This window comes from Astatotilapia calliptera, chromosome 3 (genome assembly GCF_964374335.1).
Source record: "Astatotilapia calliptera chromosome 3, fAstCal68.1, whole genome shotgun sequence".
Lineage (NCBI taxonomy): Eukaryota > Metazoa > Chordata > Actinopteri > Cichliformes > Cichlidae > Astatotilapia > Astatotilapia calliptera.
The window spans coordinates 2,167,134-2,190,158 of record NC_137424.1 but is presented as its reverse complement, the minus strand read 5'-3'; the positions used below and the strand labels follow the sequence as shown (position 1 = coordinate 2,190,158).

Below are 23,025 nucleotides of genomic sequence, written 5' to 3'. Positions count from 1 at the left end.
TGTGTAAGACCTTCTTGCCGCACAGCAAGAACGTCCCACCACCAGGCTGGGGTCTTTCTGTGTGGAGTTTGCATGTAAAGTATAACCAAACTTTTGAGCGTTTGAGCCGCTTAGGCGCCGTGTTTCCTGCCAGGTAAATGACGGTCCGCAATGTGGTGACGTCATTCGGGGCAACTGGAATCGATAAGGGAATCGTTTGCAAAAATGGCAAACAATTCCAAGGGATTGAAACAGTGGGAACCTGTTCTCAACAAGAACCGGGTTTTGATACCCATCCCTAATTATAATATGTGCAATACATGTGGGTCGGAATCCCCGTTTCAATACAAGATTTTTCAGTACATTGTTTTCAGTTACAATATTTTTTTCAGTTTCAATATTTTTTTTTTGGTTTCATTTAAGGTGGCATCGTTCTGATCCCATAGAATTCCACTTACAAGGTCCTCTCCGTAGCAAGTCCGAGGGAAAGCCTCCAAGTTGCAGGGCCCTCTGCTGTAAAAACAGCCATTGTTGATCAAAAACAAATGCCTATAAACTGTTAAGACATGATGGTCCGGGTTTTGTCCCTTTACTTCGAGCAAGTTGCTCAAAAAATTTATGTTAAGTCTTTATCTTGTCTTAACCGTCAGTCATCACTACTAAATTTCATTTGCTGTAGAGTAAATTTAATCTGTATTGTCCGGTGACGAATGTGTGAACTCTTGCAATTTCTCTTTAAAACTGCGTGACTCAATCACTTTTACGAGCGGCCCCAAGCTAGCCATGTCCGATGTTGCCTCTTTAACCATGTCATACGTTGTCTTTCCATCTTCGTAATGTACTCTCAAACAGGCTGGATACAGAGTTTGGAAACGTATCTTGGTTTCCTTCAGTGCACGCCTGCCTTCTGAATATTCCGCAAGGCTCGGAGTTAGCTCTCTCCTCATCTGCATGTGTGCTGAGACACACACACACACAAGACTGCATGGATTTGAACTGATCACACTGACACAGAACTGAACTGGAAGTGTGATTATTTGGACTGTTAAATGATGATATATGCTGATGATATTTTCTTGTTTTGAGACAAACTGGATTTCTCTATAGGAACTTTGTGTTAAAGGGCCAATGCACCAAACTGGCTTCAAAAACAATTTATTACTTATGCAAGGAAAGACAGAAAGTAGTGGACATATGTTCAATGAACTCGTAGCACTAAGTTGGCTTTATTAGCCCTGCAAGACAGACCGTTCTGAGACCCTCAGACGCTCAGATTGTCTTAAATAAGTTGATTGTGAAACTAAAGGTTTTAGATCAAATCTGATTCCTAGGAATAACCTCGGTGTGTCATTTAAAACAAAGTTGGGTTGAGCTGATTGAATCCTGAAAACGTGTTACTGAGAGAAAGAGACTGTTGGGTCTGTCTAGCACAGGCCCACCGCTGGAACGAGACAATTTAACTACACCGCAAAAGCATTGAACACCAAGTAGGCAAAGTTCGTACTCATGCATGAGGGAGACTGGACCAGAGCCAGATGTCGTTCCGCCCACTTGGCCTCCGTCGGACTCTCATCCGCTCTCCCGTAACACTGCTCTTTTATTGAGGTTACATGAATATACATAGGTTCATTAACATATGACGTCTACACACACACAAAGAGTACCTTGCCTGTGGTTTTGTAAGTATGTGTGTGTGTGTGTGTGTGTGTGTGTGTGTGTGTGGGGGGGGGGGGGGGGGGGTCAGAGCGTGACCCCATAAAGACTTCCCTAAACCAGCAGTTCATCTAAACAAAAAGCACTTAGCCTAAAACAGATATAGATACGTTTATCCTATCATAAAACAATAAAAGATGGTATGACCTCTTACATGCTCCCCGAATGTGGGTGTGAAAGCCAGAGCACTCTGGAATGCACACAATGTGTCTCTGCAGACTACTAAGGATCAAAACTCTATTAATCTACAACTAATTATAAAACTCTAAGCATATATGAGTAGATATTTCTAAGCATAAATGACAATCAACAATACAAAACCTGAAGGAGACAGAAATGTACAGACTGAACTATCTGTTCAACATTCAGAGTGTTTCTCTAACAGGAGGAAACTCTTTACACTCCACTCAGCACAGACACACTGAGGAATCAAACCAGAGTCCAAACCCAGGATAAAGAGTTTGAGTGAATGTGGTGTTGAAGGTGTGGAGGTGGATCAGAGTGTCAGAGGAGACTCTGTAGAAGGACAGAGTGCCAGCAGGACAGTCCACATACACTGCTGCTCTGTTAGAGACAGAGGAGGAGGAGGAGGAGGAGATGGGTGTTTCTCTGTTATTGTGCCAGACAGAACGAGGATGACCACGACTGCACCACAGACTCCAGGACTGATCATTCCATCCAAACACAAGGTCATCACTGCCTCCTTTCCTTCTGTTGCTTCTGTAACTCACTGATATATAAACATCTCCTGTCCATTCAACCTCCCAGTAACAGCGACCACTCAGGCCATTTCTACACAGCAGCTGATGTCGAATATCAAATCTGTCTGGATGATCAGGATATGACTGAACCTCCTCCACACGTGTCACCTTCCTGTTGTTGTCAGACAGTTGGAGCTTTGTGTTCACTGTGTTTGTGTCGATTGTGAGTTGACAGGCATCTGATGGAGAGAACAAACACAATCCAGCTGCAGTTATTGATCCATCATCTGTTCATTGATTGACACTTTGATGATGACTCCTGACATGATGAAGATGGTTGAATGTGTGCTGCTTTGTTTTCATGAATCCCATTAAAAACACACTTACACTTCCTCAGACCTGGTCTCAACCATCGGACTCCAGCAGGCTCCACCCTGAAAGGAGGAGGAGGGTCAGACCAGCAATGTCTCTTTCAGCATGCACACATGGATATTTCATGGCTCTCATACCCATACTGTTAGACACTGATAAAGGATCAGCCCAACATTTTCATAAATACACTTCAATCCACCCCTCCGCAAATCGCTACCTTATCGTGGTGGAGGGGTTTCCGTGTCCCAGGGATCCCAGTGGCTATGTGTCTGGAGGCTTTTACCCCCTTGTACGGTCTCCCATGGCAAATTGGTCCTGGGTCAGGGACCAGAAAAAGAGGGGTTCAGAGGACCCTCATGAGAATATCACAGAGGGAACAGTTTACCCTGCCTGGCGTAGGGTTAGTGGGGCCCCACCCTGGAACCAGGCCTGAGGACGAGCGTCTGGTGGCCGTGCATTAGCCCATGGGGTCCAGGCAGGCACAGCCTGAAAAGGGGACATGGGCCTATCCAACTGCTGGCCCACCACTCGAAGGAGGCACCGTAGGGGTCGGGTGAATTGTGTGCCGGGTGGCAGCGGGAGGGGAGGCCCTGGCGGACTGATCTCCGGCTACCAAGACAGGCAATCGGGACATGAAATATCACCACTCTGGTGGGTAAGAAACCCGCGTTTGTGCGTGAAGTTGAGAGGTACCGGCTTGATATAGTTGGGCTCACCTCGATGCATGGCTCGGGCTCTGGAACCAGTCTCCTGGAGAGGGGTTGGAGTCTGTTTCAGTCTGGAGTTGCCTCTGGTGAGAGGCAGCGGGCTGGGGTGGGTATTCTAATATCCCCTCGGCTTGCTGTCTGTACGTTGGGGTTCTTCCTGGTGGATGAGAGGGTTTGTCCCCTGTGCCTTCGGTTCGGGGAATGCGTCCTGACTGTCATCTGTGGTTATACGCTGAGTGGCATTTCATAGTACACAGCCTTTTAGCGTCTCTGAGTGGAGTGCTGGAAGGTGTTCCACCTGGAGACTCTGTCGACCTACTGGGAGACTTCACTGCTCATGTGGGTAATGACAGCAAGACCTGCAGGGGTGTGATTGGGAGGAACGGGCTCCCTGATCTGAACCCGAGCGGTGTTTTTCTATTGGACTTCTCTACAAACCCATAATCATCTCACACGTGTAATATTATCTACAGCTACTTTTAGTCCATCCATCCATCCATCTTCATCCGCTTTATCCGAGGCCGGGTCGCGGGGGCAGCAGCCTAAGCCTACTTTTAGTACCATTGATATTCATTTAGAGTCTTTTTCTCTAATTGATCTTTCTTAGTTAACTTCAATAAATACTTCCTCGAAACCATCAATGGTTTTAGACCCCATTCCTACAAAACTGCTCAAAGAAGTCCTGCCATTAATTAATGCTTCAATCTTAATCTGATCAACCTATCTCTAATAATCGACTATATACCAAGTAAAAACAAGTTAAACCTTTACTTAAAAAGCATCTCTAGACCCAGCAGTCTTAGCTAGTTATAGGCCAATCTCCAACCTTCCTTTCATTTCAAAAATCCTTGAAAAAGTAGTTGTCAAACAGCTAACAGATCATCTGCAGAGGAATGGTTTATTTGAAGAGTTTCAGTCAGGTTTCAGAGCTCATCACAGCACAGAAACAGCTTTAGTGAAGGTTACAAATGATCTTCTTATGGCCTCTGACAGTGGACTCATCTCTGTGCTTGTCCTGCTAGACCTCAGTGCAGCGTTTGATACTGTTGACCATAATATCCTATTAGAGTCATTGGAACATGCTGTAGGTACTACAGGTACTGCACTACAGTCATGAGAGTCCTCTTCATACACTAAGATCAACTACAGTGTTCCACAGGATTCAGTGCTAGGACTAATTCTGTTTAGTATTTAGTATTTTAGTATTTTAGTATTTATTTATTTATTGTCATTGTCAAGAACAATGAAATTGCGTTTGGGGCTTCCATACAACCCAAAAAAAAGAAGAAAATAATAGATACCCCTTAAAACCCAAGTGTACATATTTAACCCAGTGTGACTCCAATGCAATAAGACAATCCTTAGCAATAATGTTCGTAGAAATTCAGACAAAGACCTGAGAAACATGACAAAATACAACAATGCAACCCATTCAATATTATTGTACTGTGAGATATGATATCAGATATGATAGTTATCTATTTAAGAAAGAGGGGGGGGGGGGCAGGAGGGGGAAGAGAATAAAGATATGATGCACCAATGCAGACCAGTTCATTGCTATTAAGAAGTTGGATATGGTTATTGTCCGTGAGAGGGGGGCAGAGAGTTCAGGAGCCTCACAGCCTGTGGATACAGGCTGTTGGCCAGTCTGGATGTTCTGGCCTGTATAGACCTGTACCTTCTCCCTGAGGGCAGCAGATGGAAAAGGTGGCGCGCAGGGTGATGTTGGTCCCGCAGGATACTGTGCACCCTCCTCAGACAGCGAGTGGGGAAGATATTACTGATCTCTGGCAGACTTGTTCCAATAATTCTGCCAGCTTCTTTCACCACCCGCTGGAGTGCTTGCTGATCGGCCTTGGTGCAGCTGGGGAACCACACTAGAAATCCATACGTCAGAACGCTGCTGATGGCACAGTTGTAGAAGTTCAACATCAGAGATCTGGGAATGTGTGCGCTCCGCAGTCTCCTCAGGTAGTAGAGGCGCTGTTGGGCCTTCCGTACAACTGAGGTGATATGGTTGCCCCAGGACAGGTCCTCGGTCACAGTTACCCCCAAGAATTTAAAACTGCTCACCCTCTCCACCGCCTCACTGCCAATGAAGAGAGGCAGATGGTTGTTATGACCCCTCTTCCGGAAATCTACAATGATCTCCTTGGTCTTTTTGGTGTTTAAGACCAAGTTATTGTCGTGGCACCATGACTCTAGTTGTTGCACCTCTGTCCTATAGTTTGTCTCATCATTGTTGGATATAAGTCCGAGCACTGTAGTGTCATCTGCAAACTTAATGAGATTGGACGCGCAGGAGGAAATACAGTCATGGGTGAAGAGAGTGTATAGCAGAGGGCTCAGAACACACCCCTGAGAGGCACCGGTGTTGACCACAAGGGTGGAAGAGGTGTTCTTACCCACTCTGACACTCTGTCTACGGTTAGTGAGGAAGTCCACAATCCAGTTGCACAGAGAGGAGTTAAGTCCCAGTTGGTGGAGTTTGGGACGGACTTTGTATGGCCGGATGGTATTAAAAGCCGAGCTGTAGTCTACAAAGAGGAGCCGTGCATAGGTATTCCTGTGTTCCAAGTGCTTCAGTAATGTGTGCAGCACTGTGGCGATCGCATCCTCGGTTGACCGGTTCTCCCTGTATGCAAACTGGTGCGAGTCCAGGGATGGTGGAAAAGCAGCTCTGATGTGTTTAATGACCAGTCTCTCCAGGCATTTGGCGGGAATGGGGGTGAGTGCCACAGGTCTGAAATCGTTCAGACATGTGACATTTGACTGTTTTGGGATGGGAACGATGGTTGCTGCTTTGAAACAGGATGGTACCAGTGAACAGGACAACGAGGTGTTATATATAGAGGTGAAGACGTCCGCCAGGTCCGCAGCACAGTCTTTTAGCACCCGGCCCAGCACTCCGTCCGGCCCGGTCGCCTTCCTGGTGTTAATGCTCCGGAACACACGCCTCAGCTCATGAGTGCTCAGGACCGGAGCAGGGTCGGTTGAGGGGAGAGGGGACAGGACAGGGTCGGTGTTCTCCCTGTCAAAACGGGCATAAAAGAGATTTAGATCCTCAGCCAGAGTAGAACTGTCGGCTGAGGGTGATGGTGTTCTTCTTTTGTAGTCCGTGATAGCCCTGATGCCCTCCCAGACCTGCCTTGGGTTTGTGTTGTTCTCAAACCTGGCCTCGATACGCCTCCTGTGCTGCTGCTTGGCAGTCTTGATGCCTCTTCTCAGGTTGGCCCTGGCAGCACTGTATGCCTCCTGGTCCCCGGATTTGAAAGCGTTGTTCCTTGTTCGAATAAGTTGTTGAACTCCGTGTGTCATCCAGGGTGGATTATTAGGGAACACACGGAATCGTTTCCAAGTTGTTACATTGTCCACACAGAAACAGATGTAGTCCAAGACAGTGGAGGTGTAACTGTCCAATGCGACACGATTGTCAGTGTCCTGCACCTTGAATACATCCCAGTCTGTGCAGTGGAAACAGTCCTGAAGCATCGGAATAGCATCCTGCGGCCATGTTCTCACGGTTTTGGTTGTAATCCCAGTGCTCTTGATCTTTTGTGTGTATATTGGGTGTAGCAGAAGGGAGAGATGGTCTGACAGACCCAGGTGGGGATAAGCCTGGGCTCTGTACGCATTCGCCATGTTGGTGTACACCTGGTCCAACGTTCTATCTCCTCTGGTAGCACACTTCACATAACGGTGGAAATTGTGAAGTACAGATTTCAGGTCCGCGTGGTTAAAATCCCCAGCCGCAATAAAGACACTGTCCGGGTGTGCTACCAGGCTGTTATTGATGCTGCTGCTCAATTGTGCTAATGCTAGCTTAGCATTAGCATCTGGTGGAATGTAAACAGCGCAGATGTAAACGGCAGAAAATTCCCGAGGGAGATAGAATGGACGGCACTTTAACACCAACAGTTCTACCTCTGTACTGCACAGTTTTTCCGTTACCGTGACGTTCGTGCACCAAAGGTTGTTAATATAGATGCACAGCCCCCCGCCAGTCTTCTTACCCGAGTCCGCAGACCTGTCGGCTCGATAGGCGGTGCGGCCTGCTAGATCGATAGCCGCATCGGGAATGGCGCTGTCCAGCCAGGTTTCAGTGAAAATCATGCACGAACAGTTATTAAAAGTCCGTCGAGTGGCGATCTCCAGTCGTATTTCATCCAGTTTGTAACGGATTGAACGGGCGTTGGAGAGGAATATGATCGGGAGTGGTGGTTTAAACGGACTAGTCTTTAGCCGTGCCCACAGGCCTCCCCGCTTGCCTCTCTTCTGCCTCCGCTCGCAACGTCTCCTCCTGCGGCTTGCTGTTGCGGGTAGCCCCGGGGGTTGCTTAACGATCTCCGGGGGGATGAGATACTCGGATGTTAGTTGAAGATCTCCACGGCTTAGTTGTAGTAGATCATCTCTGTTGTATTGAAGTAACCCCAGACTGTGTGAAATAATACACAGTACCACCAAAAGTGCAAAAGTGTAGGAGCTCCGGGCCGCTGCGTCTGTGCGCGCCGCCATTACATTATACATGCTTCCCTTAGGCAGTATCATTAGAAGACATAGCATACATTTTCACTGCTATGCAGATGACACCCAGCTCTATCTGTCCATGAAGCCAGATAACACACACCAATGAGTTAAATTGCAGGAATGTCTTAAAGACATAAAGACCTAGATTGCCTCTAACTTTTTGCTTCTTAGTAAAGAATAAAACTAAGGTTATTGTACTTGACCCTGAAAATCTTAGAAGTATGGTATCTAACTAGATTGATACTCTGGATGGCATTACCTTGGCCTCCAGTAACACTGAGGAACCATGGAGTCATTTTGACCAAGACATGTCCTTCAATGCACATATTATACAAAAATATAGTACTGCTTTCTTCCGTATGCGCAACAATATTCCGTCTCAGAGTGGCATATGGCCAAAACACAGTTTGAACATGAAAACCATGTTCGAACATAAGAGTGTCCATAAGTGCATGTAGCAGCAAGATGCTCTAGGCTGCAGGTCCATCCATCCATCCATTTTCATCCGCTTTATCCGAGGCCGGGTCGCGGGGGCAGCAGCCTAAGCAAAGAGGCCCAGACCTCCCCCTCCCCAGCCACCTCCTCCAGCTTATCCGGGGGAATACCAAGGCGTTCCCAGGCCAGCCGAGAGATATAATCTCTCCAGCGTGTCCTGGGTCTGCCCCGGGGCCTCCTCCCGGTGGGACATGCCTCGAACACCTCACCCAGGAGGCGCCCAGGGGGCATCCTTGTCAGATGCCCGAACCACCTCAGCTGACTCCTTTCGATGTGGAGCAGCAGCGGCTCTACTCTGAGCCCCTCCCGGATGGCCGAACTTCTCACCCTATCTCTAAGGGAGAGGCCAGCCACCCTTCGGAGGAAGCTCATTTCTGCCGCTTGTATCCGCGATCTCGTTCTTTCGGTCACTACCCATAGCTCGTGGCCATAGGTGAGGGTAGGGACGTAGATCGACCGGTAAATTGAGAGCTTTGCTTTTACACTCAGCTCCCTCTTCACCACGACGGACCGGTGCAGCGTCCGCATTACTGCAGCTGCAGCCCCAATCCGTCTGTCGATCTCCGGCTCCCTTCTCCCATCACTCGCGAACAAGACCCCGAGATACTTGAACTCCTCCACTTGGGGCAGGAACTCATCCCCGACCCGGAGTGGGCACTCCACCCTTTTCCGGCTGAGAACCATGGCCTCAGATTTGGAGGTGCTGATCCTCATTCCCGCTGCTTCACACTCGGCTGCGAACCGCTCCGGTGCGAGCTGGAGGCCCTCACCCGATGAAGCCAACAGAACCACATCATCCGCAAAAATCAGAGATGAGATTCTGAGGCCACCAAAGCGAAAGCCCTCCGCCACTTGGCTGCGCCTAGAAATCCTGTCCATAAAAATTATGAACAGAACCGGAGACAAAGGGCAGCCCTGGCGGAGCCCATCACCCACCGGGAACGAGTCCGACTTATTGCCGGCAATGCGAACCAAGCTCTTGCAACGGTTGTATAGGGATCGAATGGCCCGTAGCAATGGGCCAGACACCCCATACTCCCGCAGCACCTCCCACAGGACACCCCGAGGGACACGGTCGAATGCCTTCTCCAAGTCCACAAAACACATGTAGACTGGTTGGGCAAACTCCCATGCACCCTCAAGTATCCTCGAGAGGATAAAGAGCTGGTCCAGTGTTCCACGACCAGGACGAAAACCGCATTGTTCCTCCTGTATCCGAGGTTCGACTAGCGGACGAACTCTCCTTTCCAGCACCCTGGCATAGACTTTCCCAGGGAGGCTGAGGAGTGTGATCCCCCTGTAGTTGGAACACACCCTCCGGTCCCCCTTCTTAAAGATGGGGACCACCACCCCGGTCTGCCATTCCACAGGTACTGCCCCTGATCTCCACGCAACATTGCAAAGGCGTGTCAACCAGGACAGCCCTACAACGTCCAGAGCCTTCAGGAACTCGGGGCGGACCTCATCAACACCAGGGGCTCTGCCACCAAGGAGTTGTTTAACTGCCTCAGTGACCTCGCCCCCGGAAATTGGCGGGTCATTCCCCTCATCCCCAGACTCTGCTTCCTCCTCGGAAGACGTGTCAGTGGGATTAAGGAGGTCCTCAAAGTATTCCTTCCACCGCCTGACAATTTTCTCAGTCGACGTCAACAGCGCTCCGCCAGCACTATACACAGTGCAGGTAGAGCACCGCTTTCCCCTCCTGAGACGCCTGACGGTTTGCCAGAATCTCTTCGAGGCAGTCCGAAAGTCTTTTTCCATGGCCTCTCCGAACTCCTCCCACACCCGAGTTTTTTCTTCAGCCACTGCCCGAGCCGCATTCCGCTTGGCCTGTCGATACCTGTTGGCTGCCTCCGGAGTCCCACAGGCTAACCAAGCCTGATAGGACTCCTTCTTCAGCCTGGTGGCTCCCTTCACCTCTGGTGACCACCATTTGGTTCGGGGATTACCACCACGGCAGGCACCAACCACCCTGCGGCCGCAGCTCAATGCAGCAGCTTCGGCAATGGAGACGCTGAACATGGTCCATTCGGACTCGATGTCCCCAGTCTCCCTCGGAATGCTGTCGAAGCTCTGCCGGAGGTGTGCGTTGAAGATCTCGCGGACTGGGGCCTCTGCTAGACGTTCCCAGCACACCCTCACTACGCGTTTAGGTGCACCAGGTCTGTCCAGTGTCCTCCCCCGCCACCTGATCCAACTCACCACCAGGTGGTGATCAGTTGACAGCTCAGCCCCTCTCTTTACCCGAGTGTCCAGAACATATGGTCGCAGGTCTGGTGATACGATTACAAAATCGATCATCGACCTACGGCCTAGAGCATCCTGGTGCCACGTGCACTTATGGACACTCTTGTGTTCGAACAGGGTGTTCGTTATGGCCAAACTGTGATTAGCACAGAAGTCCAATAACAAAGCACCGCTCGGGTTCAGATCAGGGAGGCCGTTCCTCCCAATCACGCCCCTCCAGGTCTCGCTGTCGTTACCCACGTGAGCATTGAAGTCTCCCAGCAGGACAACAGAGTCTCCAGGTGGAGCACCTTCCAGCACCCCCCCCAGGGACTCTAAGAAGGCTGGGTACTCTGAACTGCCACTCGGCGCATAAGCACAGATGACAGTCAGGACCCGTTCCCCGACCCTAAGGCGCAGGGAACAAACCCTCTCGTCCACCGGGAAAAACCCCAACGAACCGGCAGCAAGCCGAGGGGATATTAGAATACCCACCCCAGCACGCCGCCTCTCACCAGGGGCAACTCCAGACTGAGACAGAGTCCAGCCCCTCTCCAGGAGACTGGTTCCAGAGCCCAAGCCATGCGTAGAGGTGAGCCCGACTATATCTAGCCGGTACCTCTCAGCCTCACGCACTAACTCAGGCTCCTTCCCCACCAGAGAGGTGACATTCCATGTCCCTATTGCCAGTCTTGGCAGCCGGGGGTCAGTCCGCCAGGGCCTCCGCTCCTGGCCGCCACCCGACACACAATGCACCCGACCCCTATGGCGCCTCCTGCGGGTGGTGGGCCTGCGGGAGGATGGGCCCATGTCTCCTCTTCGGGCTGTGCCCGGCCGGGCCCCATGGACTAAGGCCCGGCCACCAGACGCTCGCCCTCGGGCACCCTCCCCGGGCCTGGCTCCAGGGCGAGGCCCCGGTAACCCTATCCCGGGCAGGGTAAACTGTTCCCTCGATGTCTTTTTCATAGGGTCTTCTGAATCGCTCTTTGTCTGGTCCCTCACCCAGGACCAATTTGCCATGGGAGACCCTACCAGGGGGCAAAAGCCCCCAGACAACATAGCCCCTGGGATCCCTGGGACACACAAACCCCTCCACCATGATAAGGTAGCGATTCAAGGAGGCTGCAGGTCATGCACTTATTACTTCCAGGCTGGACTACTGTAATTAATAATTATCAGGAAGTCCTAAAAACTCCCTGAAAAGCTGTCAATTAATCCAAAATTCTGAAAAATGAGTACTGACAGGGACTAGCTGTTGGCTTCTCTTCATCAGCTCCCTGTTAAATACAGAATTGAATTCAAAATCCTGCTCCTTACATACAAGGTCTTAAATAATCAGGCCCCATCTTATCTTAATGACCTTGTAGTACCCATATCACCCTATTAGAGCACTTCGCTCTCGCTCTGCAGGCCTACTTGTTGTTCCTAGAGTATTTAAAAGTAGAATGGGAGGGAGAGCCTTCAGTTTTCAGGCCCCTCTTCTGTGGAACCAGCTTCCAGTTTGGATTCAGGAGACAGACACTATCTCTACTTTCAAGATTAGGCTTCAAACTTTCCTTTTTGCTAAAGCATATAGTTAGAGCTGGACCAGGTGACCCTGGATCCTCCCTTAGTTATGCTGCAATAGACGTAGGCTGCCGGGGGATTCCCATGATGCATTGAGTTTTTCCTTTCCAGTCACCTTTCTCACTCACTATGTGTTAATAGACCCCTCTGCATTGAATCATATCTGTTATTAACCTCTGTCTCTCTTCCGCAGCATGTCTTTATCCAGTTTTTTCTTGTCTCACTCCAACCGTTCACTGAAGATGGCCGCCCCTCCCTGAGCCTGGTTTTGCCGGAGGTTTCTTCATGTTAAAAGGGAGTTTTTTCTTCCCACTGTCGCCAAAGTGCTTTCTCATATCATTGTTGGGTTTTTCTCTGAATGTATTATTGTAGGATCTACTGTACAATATAAAGCGCCTTGTGGTGACTGTTGTTGTGATTTGGCACTATATAAATTGAATCGATGATCAGATAGAGTGAGTCCACCCTTTTTCCTTCAAGCAAGTCCAAAAGTGCCAGGACTCTCTAATGATTGGCTAGCGGGAGACTCGTGCCAGCCCCTGTGCATGCAGATTGCACTGTGTCAACCCACATAGGCTATTGGCTGCCTTGTGATTGCCCAGTGGCGTGTTGAACACAGCCCTGTCGGTTTTCTGTATAAAGTTTGTAAAAACCCATTTTTTTTAACTGACTCCCCTCAGAGTGGCCTAGTTTGTGTTTGTCTCCTTAGTTGCGGCCTTTGAGCCAGGTCGTAACAACTGGTCTGGATATATTAAGATATTTTAAGATGTAAGTTAAGAGGATGAAAAATGTGCTTTAAAAAGGGATGTAGCGCAGTGAGTGATGTGTGTTTAGTGTGCCATAACTTCTCATTGATGTTGTGTATTTGAACTAGCACACTGCACTGAGCTCACATAGGATGTATCTGTGTCAGAGAGCAAGCTGCGTGAGCTAGTGGTAAATATCTACACCCACAGTAGCCTTAAAAGACTGATTGTTCATTTTCCTGCTAGGGGTGGAGGAGACTGTTTTTTTCTTCCTTTTTTTTCTTCCTGTTGAAGGAGAGGCCGCGCTGTCTTGCCATCTTGCTGGTGTCATTGAGAGACTGGTGGCTGTGACCTATTCTTCCGGACCTTGAGTATTTGGACTGAAGTACTCGCACTCATGTCTACTTTCAGCTCCAGTCACTTTATTTATTTTGCTGGCACTTGTTTTCTCAATTACAAAGATTATACAAAGACATTTTGGTTATTGCAAAATAAACACTCTTTGATTACGGACTGAGGAAGTTGTAGTTTTTAACCCGTGGGCTGAATAAAGACTCATTAAGCAACGTATTCACATATCTCTGAGTTAAGAGAGGTGGGAAATTGATGCAAATATTTTCTTTTCTTTTCCTCTTCTTCCTTTCTTTGTTGAAATTGCATTCCAAGGGAACTGTAAGTTGTTCAGGCTGTAAACATATTCACCAAGAGTTGGTTAAGTTTCCTTTGACGTACCAGTATCAAGCTGATGTGTGAGAGGGTATGTTAGGAAGTCCTGGAGGTGTTAAGGGCGTGTTTGCTCCAGTACATCAATTTTTTAAGGTATTGGACGCTGATGTTAAATTGCCATCAAACCCTAAGTAAATTGTCCTCTGTTGTTATTGATTATGTTTCGATTATTCCTTGATGAGTGGACATATTTGTTACACCTGCATATGCGATTGTTTATGTCTCATCTGCATGAAACAAACAGAAATGGGTGAAGAACACAGGAAATGTTTCTAGCTCTTCCTCCTCTATCAGACATTGTCTCCATACCTCAGAGTGTCCAGTCTCCAGCCTGGATCCTTCAGTCCAGACGACAGCAACTTCATTCCTGAGGGACCTGGATGATTGTAGCTCAGGTCCAGCTCTCTCAGATGGGAGGGGTTGGAGCTCAGAGCTGAGGCCAGTGAAATACAGCCTTCCTCTGTTATAAGACAGCCTGACAACCTGCAGACACACAAAAGAGCAATCCATTTGTGAACATTTTATGAAGTGGATGCAATATGCAGACGCGGGAAAAAAAAAAAGTATAAAAAAACACTAGGCATTATTGTTCAATTCAATTCAATCCAATTTTATTTATACAGCTCCAAATCACAACAACAGTCACCTCAAGGCGCTTTATATTGTACAGTAGATCTCACAATAATACATAGAGAGAAAAACAATAACAAAACAAAAGAAATTACTTCATATTGACTTAGTATTTTGAATTTTTCTGTCTTCGAGAAGACAGATGGTTTGAAAGAGGAGTGAAAGAAGCTATCTAGGTTTACTGTGAAGGACCATCTTTGAACAGAGGTGGTGGCTTATGACAATAACATCAGGGTGGGGGTGGGTTCACAATGACTTAACTTGAAACCTTGGCTGATTATGACTCACACCAGTTTTCACACCTTGGCTCATGTGATTAGATAGACATGAACACCACCTCTCTAGGGACATCTTAGGATGGGTATGGAGGGCCATCTCCCCTCACGGCTCTCCCTGCGGGTGACTGCTTGTTGGGGACTGGCGCCTGTGGCTCGGTCGGGCCCTTTCTGGGGGGCGGAGTGCCCTCGGCCTCTAGCCTTTCGGCCTGGGCCTCTCCTCTGCTCTTTTTTATATATATATATATATATATATATATATATATATATATATATATATATATATATCGCAAGTTCGATTCCTGCCTGGGGCGTCTGTATCCAGTAAGGGTCCTAAGGCTAGACCACCTATGCTAAGTAAGCCTACCGCAGACATGAGCGAGACAGATAAATATGAAGGCATGCCGGCTCGGACGTCGCCCGCGTCCGAGCTGGCATGATGGTCTGCGTCAGGTGTTGAGGAACCAGGGCACCCTGACGAGAAGTGGGCTACTGGAACAAGAAGGCATCGGTGGGCAAGAGACGAAAACAGGGCGTTGTTGGAATGCTACTACGCAAGTAACCCCAGCGGAAGGGGCTACATGAATAGGATGACGGACCTATGGATTCTTCGATACCCAACATCCACAATGACGGTGAAACAACTAGTAGCTCAGTGTTCCAACATTCGAAAAAAGGGACTGCTCTCACAGCTAGAGATTGACGAGGTAGAACACAAATGCTACGGCAAGGAGGAGTCAGGACGCCAGGTCAGGGGGGAGATATCATCACCCCCACCCGAGATTGGGTACATAGCCCCAAGTGCGATAGGAGAAGGATCGTTGAGTGCGAGAGGAACTGACCTGAAAAATAGGATCATGGCCAAGCTTGAAACCTGGATCCCCCGTAGCCGGTTACCAAGATTACGTGAAGTACCCTCAGAAGGTCTGCTAGATGATGTTAATGCAGCACTACGGACAATACCTACAACCACGATTACCGACACTAACAAGCTGATCTACAATACGGCAGCAGTGATCAGTGAGATGCTTGGCTACAAGTTGAACAGCCACAAGGGGCAGTACCCTCCATGGAGAAGGAGGCTAGAGGGCAAGATCAAAGTAGCACGGAGGGAGGTTAGCCAACTAACGGAGTTGCAGAAAGGTGCGACAAAGAAGGTGCATAAGAAATACAGCAAGCTGTCCATACCTGAGGCCTTGGAAACTGCCAAGCAAAGACTCACAGCCTTGGCCAGTCGCTTGAGGAGGTACACCAGAGAGATAGAAGGCAGGATAATAAACCAGCTGTTCTCCACAGAACCAGCAAAGGTGCACTCTCAGTGGCAAGGGAACAATAATAATAAGAGAACAGCACCACCAAGGCTGGAGACGGAGCAATACTGGAAGAGCATATGGGAGAGGGACGCAACCCATAACAGCAATGCTCAGTGGCTAGTGGATCTGAGGGCAGACCACAGCGACCTCCCTGAACAGGGTCCAGTAACCATCACAGTGGCAGATGTCGAAGAAAGGGTCTCCAGTATGAAGAGTTGGACAGCACCAGGGCCCGACATGGTTCACGCCTACTGGCTAAAGAAGCTGACTGCACTCCACGAGCGTCTGGCAGCACAAATGAACCAGCTGCTAGTTAACGAGAGACACCCGGAATGGCTAACCGAAGGTCGGACGGTCCTGATCCCCAAGGAGGGATCAAGAAGGGACCGGTCCCCTCCAACTACCGACCAATAACCTGCCTCAGAGTACTACATGGAAGCTCCTGTCAGGCATCATATCTGCTAAGATGAACAGGCACATGGGTCAATACATGAGCAGGACACAGAAAGGAATTGGCAAAAATACCAGAGGCGCAAAACACCAGCTACTGGTAGACAGAACAGTCAGCCGAGACTGCAAGACCAGACTGACCTCCACTGCCTGGATTGATTACAAGAAGGCCTATGACTCAAAGCCTTCATCAGGAACTCAATGGGGATGTGGCGTACAACACTAGAGGCCAACTCCAAGCCCATAGCACAAGTCACCATCAAGTGCGGGATCTACCAAGGAGATGCTCTGTCCCCACTGCTGTTCTGCATAGGCCTGAACCCCCTCAGTGAGATCATTAACAAGACTGGCTACGGATACCGACTACGGAACGGAGCAGTTGTCAGCCACCTCCTGTACATGGATGACATCAAGCTGTATGCCAAGAGTGAACGAGACATCGATTCACTGATCCACACTACCAGGCTATACAGCAATGACATTGGAATGTCGTTCGGACTGGAGAAGTGTAGTCGGATGGTAACAAAGAGAGGGAAGGTAGTCAGAACTGAGGGGATTGAACTACCAGAAGGCAACATTGCAGACATAGAGGACAGTTACAAGTACCTGGGGATCCCGCAGGCAAATGGGAACCATGAAGAGGCCGCTAGAAAGGCTGCAACCACCAAGTACCTGCAGAGGGTCAGGCAAGTCCTGAGGAGTCAGCTGAATGGTAAGAACAAGATCCGGGCCATCAACACGTACGCCCTGCCCGTGATCAGGTACCCTGCTGGGGTAATAGGCTGGCCAAAGGAGGAGATAGAAGCCACTGACATAAAGACAAGAAAGCTCCTTACCATGCATGGAGGGTTTCACCCCAAGTCCAGCACCCTGAGGCTGTACGCTAAGCGGAAGGAAGGGGGCCGGGGACTGGTGAGTGTCAGCACCACAGTCCAGGATGAGACAAGGAACATCCAAGAATACATTGGGAAGATGGCCCCAACTGACCGAGTGCTCAGTGAATACCTCAGGCAGCAGAAACCCAAGAAAGAGGAGGGAGACGAGGAACCATCATGGAAGGACAGGCCCCTGCACGGTATGTACCACCGGCAGATAGAGGAGGTGGCTGATATCCAGAAATCCTACCAGTGGCTGGACAAAGCTGGACTGAAAGACAGCACAGAGGCACTAATCATGGCAGCACAAGAACAAGCTCTGAGTACAAGATCCATAGAGGCTGGGGTCTATCACACCAGGCAAGACCCCAGGTGCAGGCTGTGTAAAGATGCCCCAGAGACAATCCAGCACATAACAGCAGGGTGCAAGATGCTAGCAGGCAAGGCATACATGGAACGCCATAACCAAGTGGCCGGCATAGTGTACAGGAACATCTGTGCCGAGTATAACCTAGAAGTCCCGAGGTCAAAATGGGAGATGCCCCCAAGGGTGGTGGAGAATGACCGAGCTAAGATCCTGTGGGACTTCCAGATACAGACGGACAAAATGGTGGTGGCTAACCAACCGGACATAGTGGTGGTAGACAAACAGAAGAAGACGGCCGTAGTGATCGATGTAGCGGTTCCGAATGACAGCAATATCAGGAAGAAGGAACACGAGAAGCTGGAGAAATACCAAGGGCTCAGAGAAGAGCTCGAGAGGATGTGGAGGGTGAAGGTAACGGTGGTCCCCGTGGTAATCGGAGCACTAGGTGCGGTGACTCCCAAGCTAGGCGAGTGGCTCCAGCAGATCCCGGGAATAACATCGGAGATCTCTGTCCAGAAGAGCGCAGTCCTGGGAACAGCTAAGATACTGCGCAGGACCCTCAAGCTCCCAGGCCTCTGGTAGAGGACCCGAGCTTGAAGGATAAACCGCCCGCAGGGGCGCGCTGGGTGTTTTTTATATATATATATATATATTTTTTATTTTTTTTTATTTTTTTTTTTTGTGATAAAATGTGAAGAAAAAAAACACAAGCCCAAAGAATTAACCAAAAGGTGCATAAACGGTAACTTAAGAATTATAAAATAAAATAATATAAAGATGACCATCAATTAAAAGGTCTATACTCGGACCTGAGAGCTTCCAGTTTACAGTGTGGTCTCTTTACTCCGAGAGACAGAAGTTTCACTCCTGAATCCTGCAGATCAGAATTATTCAGGTCCAACTCTCTCAGAATAGAGGACTGGGAGCTGAGGATTGAGGCCAGAGCTTCATAGCTTCTCTCTGTTAGGTTACAGAGACTAAGTCTAAAAAAGAAAACATTAACAACAGTATTTGTTTCACTGTTCAAGTGTAATCGGAGTGTATTGAGGCTCTACTACATGAAGCAATAATTCTGTTTTTAAGGAATTATTTTCTGATGTTACAAGGTTAGAAATGTTGGTCTTTACTTAAACTCCATGTTTATGGCAAATACTAAGATAATACAACAAACAATTTCATTTTTATTACGCAATATATTTAATTGCTTCATTTTATCAATTAATGAAAACAGTGTATCACTAAATCTGACCTAAATGTTTCCAATGCACAGTGTGGACTCTCCAGTCCTGTAGACAGAAGCTTTACTCCTGAATCTTGCAGGCTGATTATACTCAGGTCCAGCTCTCGCAGACTAGACGACCAGGAACAGAAAACTGCCGACAGAGCTTCACAACCTCCTTCTGATAGGTTAGGGGCACTCAGTCTGAGGAGAAGAATAAAATAAATTTAAATTTATTTATTTTTTGTTCTAGGTTCAACATTTATACAAACAATTTAAACTGTAAGTGTGGAAGAAATATAACACACATCTGCTCAGTAAAAACACAATAATACAGCTAGAACTTACTGAACTGCAAACTAGTGAATACCTCATAGATTTAGTGTTAGAAGTTCAGTACATGTTGTCACAGGTACACAGTACTGTTAGTCACTTTCATAATTTTAAGAACTTTGAGCTAAATCTAGCAGGAAGAATCAAACTTTTCCTTATTGATCAAAGGGACATCACAGGACATGGTGCAGAGCATCAGTTCATATTACATCTGAGAAAAGCAGTTTCAGATGTTTCCCTGTAAGTCCACCCTCCCTAAATTTGGTCTCTTTTGATAAGATAAGATAAGATAAGATAAGATAAGATAAGATAAAACTTTATTAATCCCTCGGGTGGATTCCTCTGGGGAATTAGTTTCAGTCATTATGCAAATGTACTGTTTGTAAGATTGGAGAAACCTGCAGTCAGCTGAGACTGAAGAAGTCACTGGAATGAGTGATGAAACATTTCTCCTACTGAAAATGCTATGTCCAGATGAAAATAATCAACCTTTTGGGAATTTCTAGGCATTGTTAATTTTACGATTAATACAATTTCTAGGCATGTAAATGTAATGTAAAATCAGCATTTTACAGATAAAGAGATGAGAATATTTTTATTCACAAAGCTTTGTTGGAGGCTTTGACCACTGGCAGCAGCCTCAGAAGAGCCTCCTCTGAAGCAGAGTATTTCTTCAGGTCAAACACATCCAGATCTTTCTCTGATGACAGTAAGATGAAGACCAGAGCTGACCACTGAGCAGGAGACAGTTTATCTGTGGAGAGACTTCCCGATCTCAGGGACTGTTGGATCTCCTCCACTAGAGAACGATCATTCAGTTCATTCAGACAGTGAAACAGATTGATGCTTTTCTCTGCAGACAGATTCTCACTGAGCGTCTCCTTGATGTAGTGGACTGTTTTCTTATTGGTCTGTGAGCTACTTCCTGTCTGTGTCAGCAGACCTCGTAAGAGAGTCTGATTGGTCTGCAGGGAAAGACCCAGGAGGAAGCGGAGAAACAAGTCCAGGTGTCCATTTGGACTCTGTAGGGCCTTGTCCACAGCACTCCGGTAGAAGTGTTTCTTTGCAGAATCTCCTGTTTCAGACTTCTGGGAGGTTGTTTGTTGTTGTTCCAGCAGATTGAGTCCAGAGTTGATGAAGGTCAGATGGACATGAAGAGCAGCCAGAAACTCCTGAACACTCAGATGGATGAAGCAGAACACCTTGTCCTGGTACAGTCCTCTCTCCTCTTTAAAGATCTGTGTGAACACTCCTGAGTACACTGAGGCTGCTCTGATATCGATGCCACACTCTGTCAGGTCTGATTCATAGAAGATCAGGTTTCCTTTCTGCAGCTGATCAAAAGCCAGTTTTCCCAGTGACTCCATCATCTTCCTGCTCTCTGGACTCCAGTGTGGATCTGTCTCAGCTCCTCCATCATACTTGACCTTCTTCACTTTGGCCTGAACCACCAGGAAGTGGATGTACATCTCAGTCAGGGTCTTGGGCAGCTGTCCTCCCTCTCTGGTTTCCAGCACATCCTCCAGAACTGTAGCAGTGATCCAGCAGAAGACTGGGATGTGACACATGATGTGGAGGCTTCGTGATGTCTTGATGTGGGAGATGATCCTGCTGGCCTGCTCCTCATCTCTGAATCTCTTCCTGAAATACTCCTCCTTCTGTGGGTCAGTGAACCCCCTGACCTCTGTCACCATGCCAACACAGTCAGGAGGGATCTGATTGGCTGCTACAGGTCGTGTTGTTATCCAGAGACGAGCAGAGGGAAGCAGTTTCCCCCTGATGAGGTTTATCAGCAGCACATCCACTGTGGTGGACTTTCTAGGGTCAGTTAGGATTGTAGTTTTGTGGAAGTCCAGAGGAAGTCGACACTCATCCAGACCATCAAAGATGAACACAACCTGGAAGTCTTCAAAGCTGCAGATTCCTGCTTCTTTGGTTTCAGTAAAGAAGCGATGAACAAGTCCCACCAAGCTGAACTTTTCCTCTTTCAGCACATTCAGCTCTCTGAAAGTGAATGGAAATATGAACTGGATGTCCTGGTTGGCTTTGTCTTCAGCCCAGTCCAGGCTGTATTTCTGTGTTAGGACTGTTTTCCCAATGCCAGCCACTCCCTTTGTCAGCACTGTTCTGATTGGTTCATCTCTTCCAGGTGAGGCTTTAAAGATGTCTTCTTGTCTGATGGTTGTTTCTGGTCTGTCTGGTTTCCTGGATGCTGTTTCAATCTGTCTGACCTCATGTTCATCATTGACCTCTGCAGTCCCTCCCTCTGTGATGTAGAGCTCTGTGTAGATCTGATTCAGGAGGGTTGGGTTTCCTGCTTTAGCGATGCCCTCAAACACACACTGGAACTTCTTCTTCAGAGCAGATTTAAGGTTACGATGACAAACTGCAGCTTGAAGTTCTGAATGAGAAGAAAAATAAACACTCAATTCCAAAAAGAACTAATCTTTAAAACATGTTGCTCCATCTTCCATCTCTGGAAAATGTTCATTTATCCAGCAGCTTAAATCTTTAGATAAATCCTCTTACTGCTCTGCAGACGGTCAGCCAGCTCCTCCTGCTTCATTCTCCTCAGGAAGTCCACTGTGATCTTCACAAACGCCTCTCTGCTGCTGCTCCTCTGACTCTCTAAGCATTCTGGGTAATCTGGACTCAGAACCTTCTGGATCTTCTTCAGCTCGTTCTTCACAAAAGTGATGATGTTGTCCTCCAGCAGCTGGAACAGAATATTTATGAATGAGCCAATCAGACTGAAATCATGGAGCCAAACATCAGATCCATGTTGGACACACAGACAATCCACTGGTCTACAAAGAGCAGCATGGAGATGACTGTGAACAGAACAGATGTAACAGTAGTTGTTGTACATGTACAGACCATAAATATGGAGTCCAGCTGTGTTTGATGCTGCTGGGCAGACTGACCACTGGGAACCTCTGAGCTCTGCTGCTCCACTCTGTGGAGGAACCATGAAGGATTAGATCAACACAGGATAAAGATCCAGGAGTTTCTGCTCAAATAACTTCATCTGAATCAAGTCTGTCAAGCTTTAAACTCTCAGATTGTGAACATATCATTAATTTTCAGTCTATTTTCATGGACGTCCTTTCAGTGGTGATGTCAGGGATGATTTTGAAGAAGCTCATCAAACTGAACCATCAGCAGATCACTGCTCCAAAACCAGAACATGATCCGAGTCTCCCTCCACCACCAGAACACCAGCTTTACTAACGTGGTAGATCAGTGTAGTACAGATCAATAACTGATGAGTCATTTGATCAAAATCACTGAGTGCTTCACGTCTGACCCTCTGATGCTTCTGTAGACATTTTGCATATTTAATGAATGTCTGACAGTTTTACATTCATTCTATGAACACAGTGGAAATGTTGTGTTATAGTCTCCATGTTGTTTCCAGCATCATAAATTCTTAAGTTCAGAAAATTAGATTCTTTCTTCACAGCTGAAAAACAACAACATTTATTCTCTATTGAAATCTGCATCGTCCACTCCAAAGGTCACAATCTGAAGGTAACATCTGGTTTTGTTCCCTGTGGTTAACTCTGAGCATCAGTATGGTGGGATTTATCCACTACATCCACACCACTGTGGTTCAGTGTTGTCCTGATGGAGTAACAGCAGCCAGTATGATCCAGGCTTTAGCTGCTGGGTCTCTGTGTGACCTCTCAGACTGTTTAACAGATCAGACACAAAGAGAATCAGAGCAGCTCTGTTCTTTAAAGACAAACATGAACCCACTCAGGTCACACTTTCCCCACAGATATGAGCATCACTGTCCTCAAAC

At 47.7% G+C, this 23,025-nt stretch overlaps 1 protein-coding gene across 1 annotated transcript; it reads right to left on the bottom strand.

The window, feature by feature from the left end:
- Positions 1 to 1,125: 1,125 nt before the first annotated feature.
- Positions 1,126 to 22,549, bottom strand: LOC145422774 (NLR family CARD domain-containing protein 3-like). Its single transcript, XM_080294558.1, has 7 exons — positions 22,528 to 22,549; positions 19,824 to 21,621; positions 18,918 to 19,091; positions 18,478 to 18,651; positions 14,068 to 14,241; positions 2,781 to 2,827; positions 1,126 to 2,632 (listed from the first exon to the last, which is right to left on the bottom strand). The coding sequence occupies exons 1-7, from the start codon at positions 22,547 to 22,549 to the stop codon at positions 2,100 to 2,102; spliced, it is 2,922 nt and encodes a 973-aa protein (XP_080150684.1). The 3' UTR covers positions 1,126 to 2,099.
- Between the last annotated feature and the right edge of the window lie 476 nt (positions 22,550 to 23,025).